Raw genomic sequence first — 24,899 nt, 5'->3', positions numbered from 1 at the left:
ATATATATATATATATACATATATATATACATATATATATACATATATATGTACATACATATACACATATATATACACACACATATATATATATATATATATATATATACATATATATACATATATACATATATATGTACATAAAATAGGTTTTCAGACAACAACATCAAGTTGCAAAAAAATATTCTTCAGTTATCATAGAATTAAGTAGGTGTAGATCTTATGACATGAACCCTTTCCTTGTGTCCCTGCTGGCAGCCATGTTTTCAGTGAGACACAGAGAACGTCCATGTCTCACGCTGTTTCTCAGGCACAGGGAGCGCAAAAGAAAATGTCCTTTCTTAACTTACAAGATTAAAAGCTCCAGTGTGGAACTCCCATTGCAAAAACACTGCTACGTCACTCATGCTTCAGAGAACAGGGAATGATCAGCAGCGCGCCATTCCCTGGCTCTCACACCTGTTTTCATCCAGAAGTTTACTTTTCCAAAAATGCATTAAGTTGAAAAGATAATAACACACTGTACTTCTTTTAACAGACATTACAGTACATGACTGAAAAGTCTCCGTGTGCTGTAAAGTGGTTTGAAAAAATCGGTATCAGCAGGTCAAACTGCCGGTGCATCTGACACAGTCGTCATTTTCACATCTTGGACTCACATTCATTACATAGGTGATGCACTCGTGCACATCTGAACATCAATAGACATGTTGGTCTTATAGTGAGGTGTGTTTAGGAGGATGATTGACTTAATGGCTTCTTGAGAACAGTCTGGTTTATTCCTTGTCACACACAGATTGAGAGTAAAACCCTTTCCATGGATCTCTGAGAAGGTCTAAAACTTACTGCGACACTTGGCACAGCGTCCCTTGTCGTACTCCAGCAGATCCAGGTTCCGACTTCGTTCGCTGACCGACCTCCTCTGCCCGCTCTCCCTCAGCCGAGCGGCCTCCTCTTTGGCGTACACCCCAAGCTCCTGAGTGTAGCGCCCATACATCTGGAAAATGGAAAGCATCTTTATTGTCATTATACAACAACTGGTATTGCACGACAAAATGTCGAGGTCAGATGGTTGATCAGAGCCGCTGCGACTGAGCGCGCCACCACACGGGTCCAACCTGACCGGATGTAACTAGCATTCTAACATGTTTTGATGACGGGAGGAAACCGGAGAGCCCGGGGGAAACCCACGCAGACATGGGGAGAACATGCAAACTCCACACAGAAAGGTCCCAGACCAGGAACTGAACCCAGCACCTTCTTGCTGTGAGGCAACAGTGCGTGGCCAAGTGGAAAGGGAACTTGACTTGTAACCAGAGGGTCGCCGGTTCAAATCCCCACCCGGTACCCCTGAGCAAGGTACCCAACCCCCAATGCTCCACTGCTCCTAATTCTAGGATGGGTCAAAATGCAGAGGAATGCTTTCCCTAAGGGGATTAATAAAAACTTACTAACCACTGCGCCACCATGCCACCCAAGTAGTAAACAAGACACAATAAGAACATTGGCTTACGGAGTCAATGTACACTAGGGCTGCATAGTATTTAGAAACGCATGCAATCTGTGAAAACATAGTTGAAAATTGCAACGACGTTATGGTTTTACTGAAAAACTGTATTTGTACTGTAAAAGTCCGGATGACCACTCATTGCCATTCACCCATTCACACCCATTCACTCACACTATCATGCTTTTTAGAGGGTGAGAGTGCCGAGGTTGTTCCAAGTGCAGTAGGACAGGAGGGTAGGGTAAGTGCTAGGACAGAAGATGCTCTTGGAAGAGCTGGGTTTTCAAGAGCCTCTTGAAGATAGACAGGGACGCCCCCTGTTCTGCTAGTGCTCGGTAGGTCATTCCACCAGCGTGGAACGACACATGAAAAGAGTCTGGATTGTCTTGTGTGGAGTGTTGGCGCCACCGGACAACAATCCTTTGATGAACGGAGTAGTCGAGGGGTAACGTAAGCCTTTAGGAGAGCATTTAAGTAGGTGGGAGAAGAACCATGAAGCACTTTGTAGGCTAGCAGCAGATTTGAATTTGATGCGTGCGGCTAAGGGGAGCCAGTGGAGCTCAATGAACAGAGGGGTGACATGTGCCCTTTTAGGCTGATTGAAGAACAGGCGTGCTGCCGCGTTCTGGACCATCTGTAGTGGTTTGTTGCAGTAGTCAAGACGGGAGATGACCAGAGGCTGTACTAGGAGCTGGCCAGCCTGACATACCCATTCAAACGCTGCCTGCAACTCTGGGTTAAGTGTTTTGTCCAGGGACGCATCAGCATGTAGACTAGTGGTGCATGAATCAAACCCTCATCCGTCTGGATAATAGACCTTTTTTCCTCCCTTTTAGCTCCCTCTTAGCATGTTGGATTTGGCAGATATTCTTACACCAGATGCCCTTTCCGACACAAACCTCCCATTTATCTGGGCTTGGGACCAGCACTAGGTGGATCTGGCCCACCTGTGGCTATGGTCAATTTATAGAGTCCAGTTAACAATGAGCACTGGAGATTGGGTACATTGGTATGGGGTACCCCAGGGCTTGACCTAGCGGGGATTCAAGGCAACTCTCCGATTGCAAGTCCAATTCCCTTATGCTTGTCTATGGGCTGCCTTTGCTATGAAGAAACTACAAAAAGAAAAACTTTACAAAAAGAAACATCCTTACTAGGGCTGAACAATTACTTGTCAAATTGCAGTCACAATTTGGAACAATTCAGTTAGCAAATTGCAAAGGTTGCCAATTCATTCCACGATCTTTGATGGACCTAATTTCCCTGCAATAAAGACTGGTGGAACAACACAATCAAGTGTTGCTGACTTACAATATTTACTCCTGGTCAAACTGACAATGACCTGGATGACCTCTGTATCAGCAGCAGCAGCCTTGCCCTGCCTACAGACCAATACCTTCACAACCTTTCACCTTTATAAATACACGACCTCCTGCAAGAAAAAAAGGGTTTCCTTGAAGGAAACACACACACAGCCTCAGCTAAGAAGTGAAACACTGACTCCAAACTTGCCAAACTGTACAAAACCCACATTCACTCCCTCCACAACTACACAACACACACTAACACACATAAAAGATGTCAGGTCAACAGTTCAAGAAGCAGGAAGTAGCAAGTATTGTACCCCCACTCCCCATGATGCTTCAGGGTGGTGGACAGGAATGACTTCCAGCAAGGTCAATCAAGGTCATCAAGTGTAATTTCAGCAGCATAAAACTTGCTGATGGTTAAAAAAATGTTGTATAATAATGAGAACAATAATCAAACATCAGCATTATCATGGACACGTGCAGTCAACATTCAGATTATATTACCGTTAACCTTCAGAGAAAGTCAAGACATTTTCACCCAGGGCAAATTCCAAATCTGAAGATGCTGCATTTATTTGATGAAGGTTAAAATGTGCCACAAAACAATATTGAGAAATGACGCAGTGCTGCAGGAGTAAACTGGGCCACAAATCCTGCTCTTCAGACGAGAATATCTGTTGAAAAACAGTAAATGCCAAATCTCACCTGAGATTAGGGGTGGGAATCACAGGGTACATCACGATACGACACGATAGTGATCATCAACATATCGCAAGACAATCTTATAGCGATACAGGACAATATCTGTCTAACTGAAGACAACAACACGTCCATGAAAAGTTGCCCTGGTGTATCAAAACAGATATTTTGATCCACCCCAAAAATGATCAGTCCTACTGCCTAAATTATGAATCATAACACAATAACAATATGTGTCAAGCTAAACACAATAACCACATCATGCAGCTCTTACACAAAGTGTGTATCAATTAATCTGTTGATTATGTTCTGTATTAATCAATTAGTTGCTCGGTCAAATGTCTTGTTGTGTCCACAAATCAAGATTATTCAGTTTTAGTGATTTATTTCTAGCAAGCAGTTAAGCAGTTTGCTTAAGCCAGATGGATTGAAGAGAAACAAGCTACACAGAAACGTCACCATGGCCATGGTCATGGTCATGGTGACGAACCCCCGCCCTGACCTCGCCGCTTCCTGGGGCCGCGGCGTTTTAATTGACGGATTACATGCATGTCATGCATTTTGAACGTCTGACAGACCATCCACCAATATTCACATCTCGTCACGTTTTCATCATCAAAGATTCATGTCGTCACTGTCTCGTTATCGACATGAAAAAAGGGGCGTCAACGAAATAATTTTGTCACCGTTGACAGAAACTACACTGATTTACACCACTGTATTTGAAGGTTGGTGTTGACCTGATGTTTTCTCAGGTGGTCAGGACTATCTCCCAGTGTCTTAAACCCAGATCAAAGTAAAACTTGATTAAACTAAACAAGCCGTCCAGAACTCTCAATAAAGGAATGAATGTGTTTATTTACTCAGAAAAAAATATATTCAGTAAATCAGAAAAAAATGACTCCTAAAGTCTGGCTCCACCCCTTCACCTGGAGATTCTATTGCTACGTCTCCCGCTGTGTTCGTCATGTCAAGTGAAGGAATAACTCCTGTGTCTGAACCCCAAAAATATTTTTTGGACGATCAGTTAAGCTTGACTCCAAAGCATTTCTAAGCAGTGATAGAGTTCAGCACAGTAACAGAAGGTTGTTTCTTGATGAATCGCTGATGAATCTTTCTCTGCTTCTCTTTCTGGGTCTGGTGCAGATTCATTCAAATATTTCTATATAATAATTCATAGGCAAAAAAACCCTGGGGATATTGTGCGTTCCATACAAAAGTTTAGTCTTGGAGTGAGAAATGAATGAAAACGTGGGAAAAAGAGGCAAAATCAACAAGGAAAATATTTGAAAAGCGGTTTGCGGTTGGTGACATTCAATTGAAACCACCATTTCACCCAAGATGCCTTTCTCAGTGGCATTCTCTACCCTATTCATGATTGCCAAGCCTAGGTTTTAATTAAGTAAGTAGAGTTCAAATACAATGGAAAGTCAAAACCCCCCAAAACAAGTGGGTAAACATAGACCTTCTCAGACGCACCCCGTTAAAACTCGCATCTGACCAGAGGAAGCAAACAAACAGACTTGTGTACAACAAAGACATTAGTGGTTGAAAGCCTATCATTATGCTCAGCATAGTCAGACTGAGCATTGATTAATTGATCCCAGATGAACGGGTTGTCCAGGACTCGGGGGCAAATTAGATGGCCCGGGTCACAAAGGATTACAGCAGTGATACGAGGACTAGGAGCCACTGGAAAGAACGAGGAGACACCGAAGTCACAAGACGCTAACAGACTTCTTCTTTTCACACGGACGGAAGAACACAGTTCAAAGACTAACTGATCATAAACCAGCACCAGTAAACAACTGATGCTCGGTCAGGTGACCTTGTTTAATGACGCTCACAACAGGTAAGATAACAAGTAGAATAGAGATAAAAGATAAGTACAACCTCTGTCCTTGAGCTTGAGTGTTTTTCTGAAGATTCCACACGAGTTTGTGTAAGGGTTGAGCTGCTAGGACACTCAGTATCACCGTCTGATACTGGTCAAAATCACTGGATCAGATATCAGTGAAAATAAGAGATACACAAGTCTTCCAGGTCAGATGAATACAAAACAATTAAAATCCTGACTGCATGATAAGAATTAAGAGATTGCCTCAAATCAATTATGATAAGGGGAAAAAGAATCCATCAAATGTACTATTTTGTAAATTTACTAAGCACTTGTGACATGCTATAATAGAGAGAGACGCGTGTCAATACCATCATGTGACCACGATGTGAGTGACAGCTACATGTCTGCCATGCTGATGGACTGTCACAATTATTATTATTATTATTATTATTATTATTATTATTATTAATACTTTTTAAATGGCTGATTAAAAGCATCGATACAAACGTGTTGTAGCTAAACTGACATAAGAGAAAAGACTATATTGAAATTCAATGTTGTGATATTGATATCAGAATCTGGCGCAAACAAGTGACATCAAGACATCAAGACTTTGGAGAGAGATTAAATCATGTAACTCAAGGGTGTGATGTCATCATCTCTAAAAGATCAAAAAATAATCCCATTATTTTTAACAGCAACTGTGAAAAATGTGTGAGGTTTATTAAAGTGAAAGTCACACTTTTTGTGAACATTTTGATGTTTGAATGAAGTAAACAAGCTGAAAATGTAAGTTTTCATAAAAGTTTTCAATCCATTTCAATAGAAAAAAATTGCATAAAACATTGAATATATTGGAAATCAAAGAATATTCCAATTAGACAAATACAAACAAACAATGTCCCACTCGAGCTGAACATTTTGAAGCTTGAATGAATCTTCTAGATCTCAGTACGTGGAACTAGTAAATAGCTGAATATCTGCATTTTTGTCATTTTCAATTCAATTCAATTCAATTCAATTCAATTCAATTCAATTCAATTCAATAGGAAAAAAATGTAATGATCAAAAATACCGAATTAAAAAAATCCAAGCAATGATTTTCTTATTAAGCAGAACTTTTTGAAGTTTGATTACAGTTTCTATGTTATCGGACCAACAATAGTGGGATTGTTTACAGCAATTACACACAACAATTCTGATAGCTGAACACACACACACACACTTATTATGAAGCCAATCTAAAGGTAGTAAGAATCCCCACTTGTGTTTGGCTTTAAACCACAGTAAGTGTGACACACACACACACACACACACACACAGTGTCGCCAGTGAGTACTGGTCAATGCTCACTCAGAATGGTCATTTGGGGTCGACTTGGATTGCAGCCATCCATTCTAACCGTGTTAAGTCAATAGAGACTAGCACCAGATTAGCCATTACTCCTAGAAAACCACACCAAGCACGTTTGTTGCCATGTTTTCCGTTGCTCTGCATACATAATCCTAATCCTTGGTCTGACTGGTTGCAGGTCTATTCAATTGCATACAGAGACATTTTGATCTACATGGTTTGAGTGGAAGGTGACCACACTCTTTCCAGATCTACCGATAAATATTCAACCTTTTTAGAAAGAATTTGGGAATAAATGGAGGACACACAAACTTGAAGTCCAATAATTCATCAGATTAGACATGGCTGCCTCTATACAAACACAAAGAGCTGTATTCATTACTTTTCCACTTGTTATTCAGTCCCAACACCTGTAGACAAACTCTGGTGTGTAAAATTTGCATAGTGTCCCTTTAAAGGTTTACCTTTGTGAACCAGTAAAGCGAGACGAGGTCTGATTCTTTATTTTGTTACTACTCGGTTGGCTCTTGAGAGCTCTGTGAAGTGTGAGTGCAATTCTTACAAGTTAAACTAATAAAAGCCTCACAAACAGCACGACTGTGTTTGTTACACAGATTCAGAAAACAGGCCTCAAAGGAGAAAAGCTGAGGGAGAGGGATGAGGAAGAATGTACAGTAAATAAAAGATTTCCCAATAATCCCGTGGGGCACCTCAGGGAGCTAACTGGGAGTGCTGTGTGCTTGTGCCAGGCTGCCATGCCAACCCTCAGGGGCTCTCTCACACTGACCTGGAGCTGGACAAACAGGGGGAAGAAAGGAGGGAAGGATGGATCGACGGACGGATGACAGAGAAAATAAGAGGCAGGAAAAGCCGGCGAAGGTTGTGTGAAGAAAGGAAGTGATGGACAGACTGCAGAAGAAAGGTGAAGAATAGGAGAGCGGGTTAATTTGTGTGTGGGAGAGGGTTTTTTTTACGGAAGTTTGGCACAATAAGCAGAATCCATTCGACAATGTGAGCTGAATTTAGATCTTAACTGTGCGCTCCGGGGGGACGGAGGGAGGGAAGGAAGGGAGAAAGAGATAGAGGGAGAGAGGGAGAGGGGAGAGAATGAAAGAGTGCAGCTGTGGGCACTGGAGGAATGGCTTGTGATTAACGTTGGAGGCTCTACAACTAGTGAATTATGCGACACACACACACACACACGCAAACAATGCATAGACACAGTAACGATAAACATCCTTCCAAGAAAAGGAGGAACTGCGGCTTGTTTCAGCCACATTAATGTGATTATTCAGGCTGATAAGCAACAATCTCACAGTGGACTAATTACACACACACACACACACACACGTGCACCATTGAGGACCCTTTTCCATGATAACACTACTCGACTCAACTCGACTCAGTTTGGGTATCAGACACATCATTTTCCATTGCTTCATAGGACCTCCCTATGAACAACCCAGCAGAGTCAAGTCAAGAAGGACTGTACCGTATATTGAAAAATGCCTTTATAATTTGCCCTAAACCCTAAACCAATTTTAATCATCACCCTAAGACCAGGTCTTAACCCACAAAACGCCCTTTACAGTTGTGAGGATCAGAAAAAATGTTGTGGTCACAAAGATACGTTCATACTGTACCTGTGCAAGAACACACACACAAAATCTCTCTGCCTGTCTGTCTGTCTGTCTTTCTCTCGCTGTCTGCCTGCAGCTGCACATTGGCATTAGTTCCACATCTCAGGGAAAAGCAACAGAGCCAGCAAAGGGCTGACCAGTAGTCCTCATGGAGACCAAAATCTGATCCCAATGAGCCAGAACCTCATTTCCAAGGAACTGGTTGATTTTAGGACTAAGATTTGAATTATCGTTCAGATTTGGGATAACGCTTTAAGGCATAAGTCACTAAAAGGTGGACCACGGTCCAGGTCCGGACCCAGACTCTGTCCTGTCTGGACCCAGAGTCTGGACATGTCATTGAGTTTTTAATCAGTTTTGGTGGAGATTATATTTTGACGCAGAAAAGCGACTCTTTTCTGACAGTGTTTCTATGGTTTCTACCATTTCTACACGCTACTTAGTGAAAGGGACTTCCTGCCCGTCTCTGATTAGCCAAAACTAGTCAGCCAATCACAGGCAGGGTAGGGCGGGCCTTTATTGAATAGAGGAAAAAAGCTGGCACTCTCGACAGTGGACCGAAGCGTTCATGTTCAGCTTGAGACGGTGGCAGTGGTTAAAAGTGTGAAACGCCAACACGAACCCAAGCATAAAAATATGTTTGACAAAAGTGACCCACTAAAATCAGCAGTTAAAAAAAGAAGTGATCTTAATCTTTTATTATTGGATATAAAATAAAGATGAATCATATTTGACTACCCCTGTCAAAATGACATGAAAGTGGAAGTGGGCAATGTACCGAGAAGAAACGCTGCGCAAACCTGTGTTTGTGTGTGTGTGTGTGAGGGAGAGAGGGAGAGAGGGAGAGAGGGAGAGAGGAAGTGGGAGCAGCAGGTGCACTCTTCTGTTGCCTCATTAAGAAAACCCATATTTACTTTGGGCACATTCAGCTCAGCTGGCAAACTGCTCTCCTGCACTTTTCCCAAACACTTCACTTCCGTCACTTCTTGTCCTTCCTTCCAAGGTTGGAAGCCACATGTGGTTTTGAAGGCACATTTAATTTAATTTAATTTTCATCTGGAACTGCCATTACAGATATCTGTGACATCATTGTGACACTACAGTAGTAAGCTTCAAACTACTTTTGCCATTCGTGTTCATGGGGTTTGTTTATAGATATCTCCAATTCTAGTTTCAGATAACTTCATTCTGACTATCTGAAACTTAATTCAAGATATCTAAATTACTTGTACTTGTAAAACATAACATCAGTGGATGCAGCAGTTTTGCTACAGATCATGCACGTCGACTCACCAAAATGAAAAATGGATGGGTTGCAGGTGACGAAATGATGCATTATTAGTGGGGGAAAATGCATTACTTCCTTCTTAAATTGTGGGCAGAGCAGAGCAAATTACAGACTCCACTGGGCAAATTACTAAGAAATATAGACATTCATATTTAGAAACCAGACCACTGCATACATCTAAATAGCTCATTTAAACTCCAAGAATCTCTGACTCTGCTTATACCTGGTATTAAAATGCAGTAATCTCAGATTACATTCATGTCAGGGGCCTGGACTGTGATGATGTTAAAAAATAACATCATCCAATTCAGGATACACAGTGCACCTACACACTGCATATTTCAATAAATCTATAGGGAGACAGACAGATTCCTATTAGAGGAACTCTTCAGGTGGCGTTCTGCAACTCAATCCATCATCTCCAAATTGTACCGACTCACAGAAGACGAGATGATGAGTTGCAGAGTAATAAAAACTGCCCACGGTTGTCTGTGGCTGTTTGTGGCGGTGGCATCTTGACAGTCATGCTGGAAGTTTTGCAAACAAGAGTAAAGTTAATCTAAATTAATCTAAGGTAAAGCAAAGTTGCACCATGTGTATCATTATCCTGACTTGACAGTTGGAAAGAAAAAACACACCAGACTTAAGCACTAACAATAATCTATGCCTATGAAAAGTGGTTTAATAAGAAGGGATGACGCAATACCACGTTTATATCACAACCTTGAGTATCTTCAACAGTATCAGGTGTGCAGAGCTCGACCCTGTATGAGTCTTTTTTACTCTTCCACTGAAGATCAGTAAAAAAAAACACTTAAAAACATGTGTTAATCTCCAGCAATTAGAATCTAAAATCCCAAAGAGCTAGAGCTGTGTAATAGAAAAGTACTGTCCAACATGAGATTTGACCATCGAATTTCTTGATTGATGATAAACTGCTGTGCACTGTGAGATTACGTCTCATTTTCAAATAATAGCATTCAATCTTGGATGAAGTGAGGGAACAGACAATGGAGTCCCAGTGAGAAAAAGGGTGAGACAGAAGTGGTGGGAGGAGGGAGACACGACATTTGTGCACAATGGTTTGCAGTGTTCAGCTCTCCATCACTTTCTTGTCTCTCACACGTGCTCAGTTTGGACGTGAGAAGGCACCAAAGGCGCCACCATGGCACTGCCCTGTACACACACCCGCCCTCCCCCCGCCCCCCCCTGCTCCAGCTTCACACACATACAGGAACATACACACAGGCTGAGGACACACTGTTCAGCAAACCCGTCACTAACATCTGACTGAGACAACAACACAGCTGTGACAATAACCGGTCGGACAGAGAAGTTTAAGAATGAGACATGACTCTCAATCATTGGGACAGACACTGGAGAAGAAAGAAGGGGAGGAGACAAGCGTGAACCGTTGAGAGGTGGAGAGAGCATGAGAAAACATGAGGCAGGGAGAGAAAGTGAAAGATGGAAACATGAGAGCCGTAACATAAACACAAGCGTGGAGTGTGAGACTCAGAAAACTCAGCATATAAAAGTCAGATACGGACCCACGTGAGAGGGAAATAATATTATAATAATGACAACAACAACAACAACAATAATAATAATAAAGTTTCATTGTAGACTCTGGAATTTATTGTCAATATTCTCTATTCTAAACTATTGGAATATTCTCCAGCGCATGAAAGCTAGTAAAAGCAATGCACAGCGTCTTGAGCTGACAGGAGCAGTTAATGAGATGCATTCAAAGACCCTGGTAAATTGTATCACTTCAGCTTGTTCATCAGAGAGCAGCTTCAAGATGCATTCAAGAATCCTCAAAATTGTCATTACTGAAGGAAATTTTAGATAAAGCATTTCTAGCTCGTGGAAGAGCAAGTCATCTTTCAACTCGAAGGTTGTGAGTTCGATTCCCGGCTCCGCTAGTCTACATGCCGATGTGTCCTTGGGCAAGCCACTTAACCCCACGTTGCTCCTGACGGCTGTGTGTGAATGGGTATGAAAGATGAGAAAAATGTGCTGTGTGAAAGTGTGAGTGGATGAGTGGCGCTATATAAATACAGACCATTTAACCTTTATTTTGAATCTTCTTAACTGTGAATAGTCACACTAACTGTTTGACTTTTCATAATCAAGCAAATAATCTAACACTGAGACAACAACACAGCTGTGACAATAACCGGTCGGACAGAGAAGTTTAAGAATGAGACTCTCAATCCTTGGGACAGACACTGGAGAAGAAAGAAGGGGAGGAGACAAGCGTGAACCGTCTTAATGAGGACATGATGATTTTCTCATTACCTTCATGGTAACAACTGAATATCATAAATCTTAACCTAAACGTGACCTAAACCTAATATTAACCCCAAACCACACCCTAACCCATAAACAGCCATTTTAAGAAGTGAAAATAAATTAAGGTCAGCCAAAATGTGCTCACTCCCTGTGGATTTTATATCACAAAAATATACAAATATAACTTCACGAAACCACAAATGTCTGCGCAGCAGTCGTCGTGAGGACACTGATAGACATAATGCATTCCCAAGCCGCTTACCCTAACCTTCATAAATGAATACCTAACCCTAACCCTAAACCTAAAAGCTCTTTAAAGTTGTGAGGACAGTTGTTGGTCTTCACAGAGATACAAATACAAGAACACACACACACAGACACACACAAACCTGACAGGCCAGTTTTGTGTCAATATCTGTAATGGAATAAAGCCTGCTATCAACCAGTGTGTGTGTGTGTGTGTGTGTAATAAACCTGCAACCATCAGCATACAGGTGCATTGCACTCCACCGACCGACCATTACTTTAATAAGAATCCTCTCAGCGGAGGAAGATGATGATGACAATAAGGTGTAGTATAAGAGTAGTTGCAGAAAGCTTTATATTTGTATGTCAAAGTTTGGTGCAAGGATTTTTCCCACTCATGAAAATCTTTTCAAAAGTGTTTCAAGCAAAGCAGAGAAGACAATAACAGCAGCTTTTCTGTTAACATTCCCTAAACCTGAAGAAAGGCCAGTACACTCCCTTTTTCATAACCCAGGATTACATTCATATTGATCTGGCATCAACGTGGCCTCGAGAAAATAGGTTTGGGAATTGTGCCCACCGAGCTAGTCCTGAGTCTCTAAAATAATCACTGAGTTCTTGGGTAAATCCACTTACTAAGCACCAATATCATCAGTGCAGTCAAGAGGGGGGAAAAGTGCATGAAAATAGCATTTCCTTCATCACTGCTTGACGTGATTTGTACCGATCGTCATCAACAATAGCACTCACATCGAGCAATTAACGAAAAACTCAACTCTGATTTTTGTGTGTGGAAGGAAGATAACAGAAAACTGAACTGTGGGACACACGGAGTATAATAATGAATTCCAAGGTTTTGTGTGAAAATCTGAGGTGACCAGTGAACCAGGTCAGACCAGGTCAGAGTGAAGCAGGACCAGCACATGTGTGGTGCATATGAGGTTATGTAACGAAGACAGAGGCTAACCATTCACCTTGTGTCACCTCACCGATCATGACTGAAACACACAGTGTATATAATGTGTACAGTATATACACTGTACTGTATATATATAATGTGTAAAGTATATACACTGTACTATATATATAAAATGTGTACAGTATATACACTGTACTGTATATATATAATGTGTACAGTATAAACACTGTGTATATATATGTATAATGTGTACAGTATATACACTGTATATACACATACACACACATATGTATACACACATATATATGGCTCTCATTAATAAATCACTTACAGAAATAGTAATCTATGAATGGATGATGCGGAGGCAGATATCTCTGTGTAGTTCATTCACACAGCTGTCTTGAATAAGCAACCTATTAGCCAATCAGAAAATAGTATTTGTTGTTGCTGGGTAAAGTCTGAAATTTTTTTACTGCAAGCACTCGTACCATGGACGTCCTCTTCTTCACGTGGCCAAACTTCGATTGATGGAAGATTGATTTGAATCGATTTTTTGGACCTAGCCATATTTATCACTAAGTTGTGATTTGTTATTTTGTGAATGGGGTGACTTTTCTCCGTGGACTTTGGTGTGGGAGAGAAGGCCGATTACAAAGGTGTGGTTTCTGCTACATATAACTACACTGAACTATAAACCCTGAACTATCCTATCTTTCACATTTAACATGTAAATGGAGTAGTATATTTTCTTTCCAACTAAACCAAATGTGACAAAGATATTAACAGGAGCTGTGTAGTCAGGAAAATAAGAGTTATTATAATAAATATAACATATCCGTTAGTTACAGTCAAAATTCAATGAAAAATACAGAGCTGGCTTGGGAAAATGTAGCTTATATCCACATCTCTCACTTCTGTCACATATCCCACACACACACACACACAGCTGGAAGTAGGATATCACATGACAGCCGCTCTGAGGCACCATCGCTTTTGCCTTTGTTGGGCAACATTCCTCTAAACTGACTCCAACATCCACAATCCTTTATTGCTGGTCTCATGTCGAAAACTACACATTGTCTGGTGGATTTATATTTTAAGTCCAGTCAAGAGTCCAGAATTGTGTTAACACCTTCTGGATTATGAAACCATCAGCTACTCAGCATGGACCCACTTTTGCACATCAATGAGCAGAACTGGATTATTATAAGATTTTGATTGGATTAAACAACCTGGTTCTTGAAAACATAAACAGAAATGTCTGAAAAATACTAAATCCTGATTTGGGGTGATGCAACATTATATACAAGTGTAGGTCACACATGTGTATGTAAAGAGCGTAGGTCATGCATGTGTAGAGCGTAGGTCACCCATGTGTATGTAAGTATGTAAAGAGCATAGGTCATACATGTGTATGTAAAGAGTGTAGGTCACGTGTGTATGTAAGCATATGTGTGTATGTAAAGCGTGGGTGTGTGTATGTAAATCCATGTGTGTATGTGTATGTAAAGGTCATACATGTGTATGTAAAGAGTGTAGGTCATACATGTGCATGTAAAGAGCGTAGGTCACACGTGTCGCATGTAAAAGGTCGTGTAAAGTGTAAGTGTGTATGTAAAGCGTAATGTGCATGTAAAGAGGGTGTGTATAGGTGTATGTAATATGTGTATGTAAAGAGCGTGTCATCATACTGTATAAATGTAGTCAAAAGCGTCATCATGTGTATGTCATGTATGCATACATGTATGTATCATTGCATGTAAAGAGTCATACATGTGTATGTAAAGAGGTCATGCATGTGTATGTAAAGCGTGAGTCATGTATGTGGTACGTATGTAAAGCGTCACATGTGTATGTAAAGAGCATAGTGCATGTAAATACGTAAATGCAGCGTGGTTGTCTCATACATGTGTATTTAAAGAGTTCAAGTCACATGTGCGTAAAGCGTGAGGTCACACATGTGCATGTAAAGAGCGTGGGTCACACATGCATGTAAAAGGCGTGGGTATGTGTACATAGTGTGTGTGTGTAAAGCGTAGGTCATGTGTATGTAAAGAGTGTAGCTCATACATGTGTATTTAAAGAGTTCAAGTCACACATGTGTACGTAAAGCGTGGGTCACACATGTGCATGCACATGTGCATGTAAAGAGCGTGGGTGACGTGTGTGTGTGTAAAGAGCGTAGTGTCACACATCACACATGTGTATGTACATGTGCATGTAAAGAGCGTAGGTCGCACATGTGTACGTAAAGAGCGTAGGTCGCACGTGTGTGTGTGTAAAGAGCGTAGGTCACACATGTGTATGTAAAGAGTGTAGCTCATACATGTGTATTTAAAGAGTTCAGGTCACACATGTGTACGTAAAGAGCGTAGGTCATACATGTGTACGTAAAGAGCGTAGCTCATACATGTGTACGTAAAGAGCGTAGCTCATACATGTGTATGTAAAGTGCAGTTTTCTCCCTGTGTGAAAGCGTTTTCTCTGGTTTCTTCCCACACGTCGTCCAAAAACATGCAGGTGAACTGGACACCGAGTGAATGGTTGTCACTCTATAGGTTGGCCCTGTGATGGACTAACAGCCTGTCCAGGGTCCTCTCATGTGGAGGATAAAGCGGTGATGAATTAATTATGCAGTCAAATCTAAGTCGAGTCTTAGAAATAAGGACACAAGTGCTAATAAAACTGTTGTCAGAAACATCTGACGTTACATTCTGCTCACACTTCAATAGTCACATTACTTCCTCTATAATGAATGTATCCCGGTTTGGGGACCAATTGAAGACATGTTAATGTTTCCAGTAATTGAAAACAGCTTTACAAAAACAAACAAAAGAACAAGTTAAACACTTAGTCGACCATCAGCCTCTTTGAAGTTTCACGCATCTGAAGAAATAAAAAAGTGAAGCGATTCCAGAAGCATTTAGAGCTCTTGTGTATTGTGCATTACTGTTATGTTTATCACTTCCACTGTGGGAAACACTCAGGCTTTCAGGAACTCCCTGCTGTAAACTCACACAGCAGGAGATCGAGCTGCTTGTTAAACCCATTAGTGAAGGACGGTACACGTGTACAGACACTTTAAAACAATCACGGTGAGAACACCTCGAAACATTCTTAGACACTCGCTCTCAAAGAACACAACACGACTGCCAACAGGGAAACAGATTTGAGCCACAGAACAGAATCAAATCAACAACAACTGCAGCTGACCTCACCCAATATCTGATTTTGAAAAATGCCAAAGACGTCACGTGAGACCTGAGTAAGAGAAAGAGGGAAGGAGGGAGGGAGGTCTGGTAGTGGAATCTGACACTAAATGGTGAAGATTTGGACCAGAACCGGATTACAAACACCAAAGTCACACAATAACATGTTTGAATTGAATGATAAAGGTGGCAGTGGATGAGCGACTTCTACATGTGTGTTATGATGTAAAAATCGTTGACTTTCTCCATGGAGTTTGGTGGAAGGACTGAGCACAATTAACCATGTGACGCATTTGAGCTTAGTGCAGTCAGCACTAGGGCCGTACCAGTCGACGAGGAGTCGGATTGGTCGATTTTTCATCAGGAGGGAAGTACCAAGTGCTAATGGGAGTGTTTTCAGAGCCGGTAACAGCATGTCTTCACAGAACCCCGCCACCCACCCCTTGTTTTTGCTATTTTGGATTAGCCCAACCCACTACAGACAGGTAGATTAAAGAACATCGGCTGTGTGGCAGCATTTTACAAAAACAGATGGCGATGTTATTCAGTGATATGAACATGACATATGTGCTAGTGACCAGTGTGTGTGTGTGTGTGTGTGTCGATCCCATGGGGTGTCACTTTGCACTATAGCCCTGCAGCAGTGTATGGGAGCTAAACCCCATCTCCCTCTCTGTGCCTCTCTCATCAGTGGCATAGGGTGAGGATAGGAGGGGGCAGAACTGCTGAGGCTTGGACCAACTTGATAGAGAGAGGGGGAGAGAGAGAGGGAGGGAGAGGGAGAGGGAGAGAGAGAGAGAGAGAGAGAGAGAGAGAGATCAGTGTGTATGAAGCCCTCCAAAATGCAGCAGAATGTGGGAGGACAAGCCAGAACACAGAACACACACTTGTTTGAGTGTGGATAGGAAAAGGGGAATAGATAGAGGGATGGAAGCAAGAGGAGGCAAGCTGTGAGAGAGAAAGGGAGATGGAGGAGGTACAATAACAATCTATTGATCCAACCTTAACATGAATACATTGCAGCAGAGAAGGAGGGGAAAATTGGCAGCCCCAGAACTCAATTAAGCCCTCGTCGACATTTTACAAATACATCCCTCACACTGCATTTGCAGCAGCTACACTCTCTCTCTCACTCACACACATACACACTCACTCTGCATAATAACAGCTAAACACACAAGGTATGGTCATACAACAGACTGTTCTCACTTGGACCCACTTGACGAGCTAATGATCAGGATAAAGTCTGTCAGGTTGAAGATTATTGTGACACACTTTAGTTCCATCGGCAGGTGCTCACATCCAAACGCATGCACAGCAAAACAGTCCTACCCATAAACAAGTCCAATATTATGTCATCGATTTAGGATTTTATGTTTTAAGGAGTGGGAGAAGTTAATCTAGCCACCCCTTAGACAAGTAAAAAACACATTTGAAGCTTTATTTTATTTTATTAAAGAAAATCCAGTCTTAAAATGAGTCTTCCTTTACTCGATGAAGATGAGTCTATGAATTTACAGCTTAGAATTTCCTGCATTTGCACACACATTTACACAGTATTGAACATGCAAACCATAGTTTTAGCTTGTTACCGGTAATTAAAGCTTAGAGTAAGGTGTTATATCTTATGAAGACAAAGTTGAAAGTGTGGTTGCTGAGATTATTTTCTTTTTAGGTAAAACTATTTCACACAATGACAATTAGGCAATGACTTCCATTAAAACAGCCTAAACAACGCTATATTTTTAAAAAAAGTCATTTAATTACACAGCTTTGATTTAAAGTTATTTGTGTTAGAGAGTCCAGTGAAAACAGCCTGTGTGCAGCTTTATATCCACATACTGTACACATCTCATATATCGGGATGTAGCCTAAAAATATCCAGATATTATTTATTATATACGGAAAACGAATGATGTAAAAAAAGTGTATTGTTATCATAATTATTTCCTCATATCGCACAGCCCTACACACACACACACACACAGAGTACAGAGAACAGTAGCAGGTAAAATAAACACACAAACTGTTCAAAAATAAACGGCTGATATTTCTGCTAAACTGTGAACACAGAGACAGAGACAGAGGAAGAACAGGTGCAGAGCAGAGCTGGGTGGACATGAGGCCACTCTGTCTATCCACAGTTAGAGGCTGAATTGATGTCAGTTGTGTATTAACAGCCAGTTATGCAACACACTTGTAGTGTCAGTCATTCAATTCTGCAAAGTTCAGAGAGTCTGAAAATGACATTCTTTGTTGTTCTTCTTACACAATATGGACCAAAACTCAATAAGTCAGATCCGTAATTCGATTCACGCAGCCCCGCTGAGAGTGTGCTGCTGCCTGTGCTCTGAAGTAAGTTTAAAATACACACATTAACAGACTGAATCGCAATCACTGACTGGAGCACCAACCCACTGACAGAACAAATCCAATTTGAATTTATTCTGCTGTATTTTTGTTTGTGGGCATAACATTAAATCAATATTTGTTTAATTAATGATGGTAAACTGATTAATCTGCCAATTATTTAGTTTTGTTTTTATTTTCACATTGGCCAGTAATATACAAGTCATATATTTAAGTTTAAGTGTTTCTTTTGTTTTCATAAATGCTGCTAAGTAAGCAAAATTTCATTTTTTAATCCAAAGTTTATTGGCCAAAGTTTAGTTATTTAATTATTTTTCAGGCACAAAAAGCAGATTGGGGAAACAGAACATTTTCTATAACATATTCTGTTTATAATTTGTAAATATAAATCAGTTATATTTTGTCATGATGGAGGATAAACAAAAAAAAGCAGTTGGTGAGAAAACCCACACTCGCCATAATCTCGCAATAACCCAACATATTCAAATAATGGAATGATCAATTGTCCTTCATCCACCTTCTTAAACCACAGTCTATTGTGGATCCTTTAAAGTCTAACCCGCACAATGGTCTTCAGTCTCCTATAATGCACTCTCTCCTGTGTGAAACCGAGAATACAGCCCATTACACCAACATTCCCACGACTGTGCAGGTGTCACTGCAAGAGCAGTTTGTGCCCACGCAACCGAATCAGAGTGATGGAAGCGCAGAGGAGGATGAATGGATGAATGACTTTGTTGTCAGGTGTAGAGGGAAGCAGACGCAGAGCTCGTTCACATCAGCAAACACAAACACCACCACACCTGCACTGTAAACACACACCAGCATCAATAATCCCATCCATACAAACAGTAAACCTGCACTGTAAAAACACATCAATAATAATAATAATAATCAATACAGCATCAATAATCCCATCCATACAAACAGTAAACCTGCACAGTAAAAACATCAGCATTATTTCTTTTTAAATCAGGATAAGAGGTCTTCAAGTCATATGCAACCAAGCCAGTCTAATGTATCAGGACTAGCATCAAATAAAGCATGAGTTTGATTCAGAATTTCATAGGGATGTCCTGATCCGATATTGATATCGGTCCAATATCAACCAAAAAAGAGTATCGGATTATATCGGCGTGTTGGATGCTATTTCAGAGGTTAAACATTTTCTTTAACCTCTGAAACCAGAGGCCAGGGTGTTCTCTGAAGACACACTGTTAAACACCTGAGAAACAATAAATGGGTCAGTTTTTCTCATACTTACTGTTACTGACTATTGTTCTCTGTTTAAGTAATATCACTATTATTACTATAATAGCCTATTCTAACTTTCCACATTATAAAATAAGTCATTAAAGTATGTATGATTTGTGCTGATATCTTATTGTATCGGCCAATAAGCAAGGCTGCAATATCAGTATTGTATCAAAAGTGAAAAGGTATCGGGATATTTATTAATTTTTTTTCGATATGCCAATATTGTCCAACACTTAATTTCCGATTCCGATATCAACCAATATGCATTTATGCAGGCTTTTTTCCAACAAAACTAATTAGGTCACATCACGTATCTCCTGAAGTTTTAGAATTAAAACATAATGCCTACTTTTATTGTGATGCATTCCCTGTCCCTGTACAAAATATGAAAAATCAACTTAAGTTATGGAAACGTGCCATTTATTTATCACATTTTCTTTGAACTGTCAAATTTAAAACAAGCACATTTTTATGATGTACAAACAACACTTTAGAAGTGTGAAGTGCAAAGAAAGGGAACAAATATAGACAGTCTCAGTCCCTCACCATTACTTGGGCTAATGCAGTCATTGTTATTATAAACTTGCTCCACATGAGCAATAAAAAGATTGAAATTAGCTTCTCGATGTGTTTGCAAACACGTTGCTTATTTCATTACTTTTCTGCACAAATGCAGCATTGATTCTTCTCCAGGTGTGTGATTAAATTGGAGGTATTGAATTGATGGTTCCTCCTCACTTAACAACACATTGCAGTCTTTGCAAATGGCAAATTTTGTATCTGAAGGCGACATTTTCAAGTAGTTCTAAACCACGGACACGAGCAATCTTGTTAGCAACATCTAGCCACACAACGTTGTTATGGTGTTATGGTTATGTTATGGTTATGTGCAGCGCTAAACGCAACAGGACCATATACACCAAGCATTTACTCGCACATTTTGGTCAAATCCAGGCATTACGTTATCGGGTTTTCATTAACGTTAAACGTTCACGATATTACATATCGGGCCGATATTATCTGACATCCCAAAACACGCCCCTTTTTATTTAATTTCCATTGGTGTTGAATTGTTACCGTGTCCTTTCTGAAAAGCAAAAGGAGAAACTGCCCGCCAATGTGTGCAAACTATGATCTGAAAGTGGCTCTCCAACTTCAAATCATCTTCCACACTCAACAAAAATATTGAGCTCATCCTCCTCTTCCTCACACATTGCTGAAGTACAATTGTGCATGCTTTTGTTTTACAGCGTACAAACGCGCATCGTCAGACGAACTGTGAAACTATTCACTATTAATAATTTCTTATTTAGGTTGATCATGAAAATGAAATGTGTCATTTCTAAAAGCTAGGAAAACATTTATATTTTATAATTCTCAAACAAATGTTTGAGCCTGAAAACAAGTTTTGATTTTTGGTTTCATTCTATAATACTTTTATGTTTTAAAATCTACGAAGGTTTGAAATTTGAGCGCGTTTAAACTGGTGAGAAATGTGAGAAAATGGTAATGTCTGTCTGAGAAAAGTGTATAAAGTGTGTGGTGAGGGGTTTTACAGCCTTAAAACAAATATAATAATTGTAAAAAATAAAGCTTTATTTTTTACAATTATTTTACTATTTTTACTATTATTTTTACTATTTTGCGGATTTCGCCTGTTGCGGGTTATTTTTAGAACGTAACCCCTGCGATAAACGAGGGACTACTGTATTATTATCATTGAATACATTACGCTCACTCCACAATCACATACCCTGGTACGTTTCGGCTTTACAGAGGCTCACAGTCATTCTCCCTGCTGCAGAAACTGTTTCTGTTCGCTGTAACAGCAACAGCATAAACACTATTGTTGAGGGTAGGATAGGTAGGAACATTTAGACTGGATCTTATCAAAAAATACAAAATAAAGATGTTAGCGATCAAATCCAGAAACACAGTACGGGAGAGCTGGGTCGAATAACAAACCACAACAAAGTAGAAGCTCTAAAAACCACAGCAGAGTTACGCCCCATTGTAATTAGAGCTGGGCATTTCTTACAACCTCATGGTATGATATGTATCATGAAACTCAGGCCACAGCACAATACATGTTATATCCTACAGAGAATTTACTACCACAGCTGCTTCATGAACCTCTGACAGCAAGAGCTATGGACAGGTCTGAGATGCTGCCCCCCACTGGCCTTATTCCACACTGCATTTGAGGTAGTGTTTATGTCTCAAGACTACAATCAGAGCATTTGCTGTATCCATTCTTTAAAGCAGAAATATGCAGGATTATTACCATAATTTAACAGCTCCCGAGTCATCGTAATGGTTAAGTGTCTTGTTGTGTGGAGATTGTGGAGCGTCAGCTGTGAGTTTTTTCGACAGTGAGGATAAAGCAGTTGACAATGGACGGATGGACGTTTACGGTGGTGTCATTAAAAACGTGTTCTCCGAAACCATAGAGGGAGCTCTGTCGAGAAAGGCCGAAAAGTAACCAGACTTGCAAAGTTCCGCTTTAAGCACAGTCCAATTTGTAATGTAAAAACAAAACGAAAATAAAAGGATGTTATGTTTGCAACGTGACATCTGCTAATTCTTATAAAACCCACCACAAATAACATGATGGTGGTTCAGTGGTAGAGCGAGTCGTCATTTAACTGCAAGTATGAAAGATGTGCTGCATATAGAATGTGAGACTTAGAGTGGTCATCAAGACTGGAAAAGCCCTATATAAATATAGAACATTTACCATTTATTTGCATTAATCACTCAAAACATGTGACACACAACAGTGCTCAGTAGATAAGATAAGAGCGAGAGTGTGTGCGTATAGAAATTGGGGTCCTCTAACAGCTGCACCTTTAAAGTGACCGGGCCAACTCTTGAACTTTATCTTGTCTTTTTCTCCCTGCTGTCACACAACGTTACACAATACATTCACACACTAAGAATACAGTGCCCTTGAAATCTCATGGGTCTGGTTTCTGGAGCGTCTACATGGACTTGGAGAAGGAAACTGAAGGGAAGAGTGGTCGATCTTCTGCTCAGTCCCACCACACTCATGCCAAATACACAAAAACACTTGGTTGAACTGTAAAATACTGTAAAAATCAGATGTCCCTCATGTTTCCAACTTGATCCTACTTGATCCCTGATACTACTCTATATTAGAGTGTAATTATATCTTTTTTACTTTTAATTTTTTGGTAAATTTTCTTACTATTGTATTGTATTGTATTTTTATTTTTATTTTTATTTTTATTTTTATTTTATTCTCATTTGTCTTAACTGAGCTGTTGTGAATGTGTGTCACCCCCCTGGGGGAGGAATAAAGTCATTCAATTCAATTCAATTCAATGTAAATGAGTGCAATTAAACATGCCGACCAAATAAAAACCTCTCTTTCTGCTCCACAGCAGAAGAGTGCGTCTCCACAAACGTGTTAAGTCTGGGATGTGCTGCTTAATGAAGGGTGTGAACAAAAACCAGTTCATGTATCGATTAAAAAAAATTACAAAAAACCAAAGCCTGCTAATACAACGCCAACATCACAAGATTCATATCTGTAACTACAGCCTTATACATGTTTTTTTTTTTTTTCTATGCCTGGCTGATGTCTCACAACATTTTCATGTCAATATTGACAATTATTGCAATAAATGTCAGATGATATTAGATTTTGTTCCTGACTGAAAGTGAATAGTGGTTTTCAACTTGTCCATGGGATAAAATTGACAAACCTTTCAACATTTATGAGGCAAAACAAAGAAATATGTGTTATTCCTCAGTGTGTGCGTCCAATCCTTCAATATTATATGATACATTGAACTTTTGTTTTATTGTTTTTGAAGAAAATTGCAAGAATTATTGTTATTGAATTACTTCTTGGAGCCAATAAGCTCTTGTTGCTACATCAATAGTATATTTATTGTGTCTCAAGTCTATCTGATAATGTATAAAGATTTGGATTAAACAAAAAGTACAAAAAACACATGTACATTTAGAATATTTTGACTTCCACTATGGCACAATGTAAATATTTAAACGTGTTTTTAATATAATTCTTCAGTCTTCTAGTTCTCATCTAAGACTTTGCAGGGATAACATCACAATCTAGTTTTGCAATAAGGTCCTTCCAGCAGCTCAAACCTTTTTGTGACCTCTTGTTTTCATGCTCAACAAGAAACTCATTTATGACTCGCGGCACACACTGATCTTTTAAGAGCAAGATAAGCATCTTCATGTCAGGACTATCCAAGTCACACTTGGTGCACAAAAATAATCCAGAAGGTGAACTGGTCTATACTGGGCTAGACACCAGGCCAGACTTCACACCTGGACGTAGGTTAGGGTTTGGAGAATTTGGCCTAAACATTGTTTACTTGGTTTTAATACACTCAAGGCTGCACGACAGCTAACAATAGCCAAACTACCACCTGTGAAGTAAGCGCAGCAGTCCCTCCCAGCAGCCATCACAGCAGGACATGTTCACCCCTCCGCTTCCAGACTGCAAATGAATCGCACATGCACCAAGCCACCGCTGGCTTTGTCCAAAATCAATCACTGCACTGGAAAACTTTAACTTGAAAGGTGATGGCGTCATTTAGGGACTTGTGGTGACTATTTTCCTTCCTGAGAATGGCAACACTACATGACCCCTGCTATTTTAATAAACACAAAAGCCAAGTTAACAGACGGCAGATTAAGTTAGCCACGCTACATTACCTGTGAGGTAAAGCCCAGATAACGAACACACATCAGCTAAAGCCAGACTACCAAAAATAAATCACTCGATTTTCAAAGTAAGCAGGTCCATCTATCACATTATCTGGTGTAAGTTAAATTCACATGTGCAATCAATGCCTATATAAGGCAACTCAACCATTAATCCATTTATTAAAACTTTATACTGCTTAACACGTAAAAAAGAAAATTAGCAAAAGTTATAATTAGTGGTGCAACGGATCATCACTGA

The 24,899-nt window shown here is 40.1% G+C and overlaps 1 protein-coding gene across 3 annotated transcripts in view; it reads right to left on the bottom strand.

Moving 5' to 3' along the window:
* The window catches only part of clcn2c (chloride channel 2c), a 139,174-nt gene that overhangs the window by 95,155 nt on the left and 19,120 nt on the right, over positions 1–24,899 (bottom strand). For all 3 annotated transcript variants that reach the window (XM_044031759.1, XM_044031760.1, XM_044031761.1), the window contains exon 2: positions 847–997. In XM_044031759.1, the coding sequence (XP_043887694.1) occupies positions 847–997 (151 nt within the window). The remainder of the gene's footprint in view (positions 1–846; positions 998–24,899) is intronic.

Source organism: Solea senegalensis, linkage group LG8 (assembly GCF_019176455.1).
Source record: "Solea senegalensis isolate Sse05_10M linkage group LG8, IFAPA_SoseM_1, whole genome shotgun sequence".
NCBI classification, from domain to species: Eukaryota; Metazoa; Chordata; class Actinopteri; order Pleuronectiformes; family Soleidae; genus Solea; species Solea senegalensis.
The sequence above is the reverse complement of the archived record's forward strand: the minus strand, read 5'-3'. Positions and strand labels throughout refer to the sequence as shown.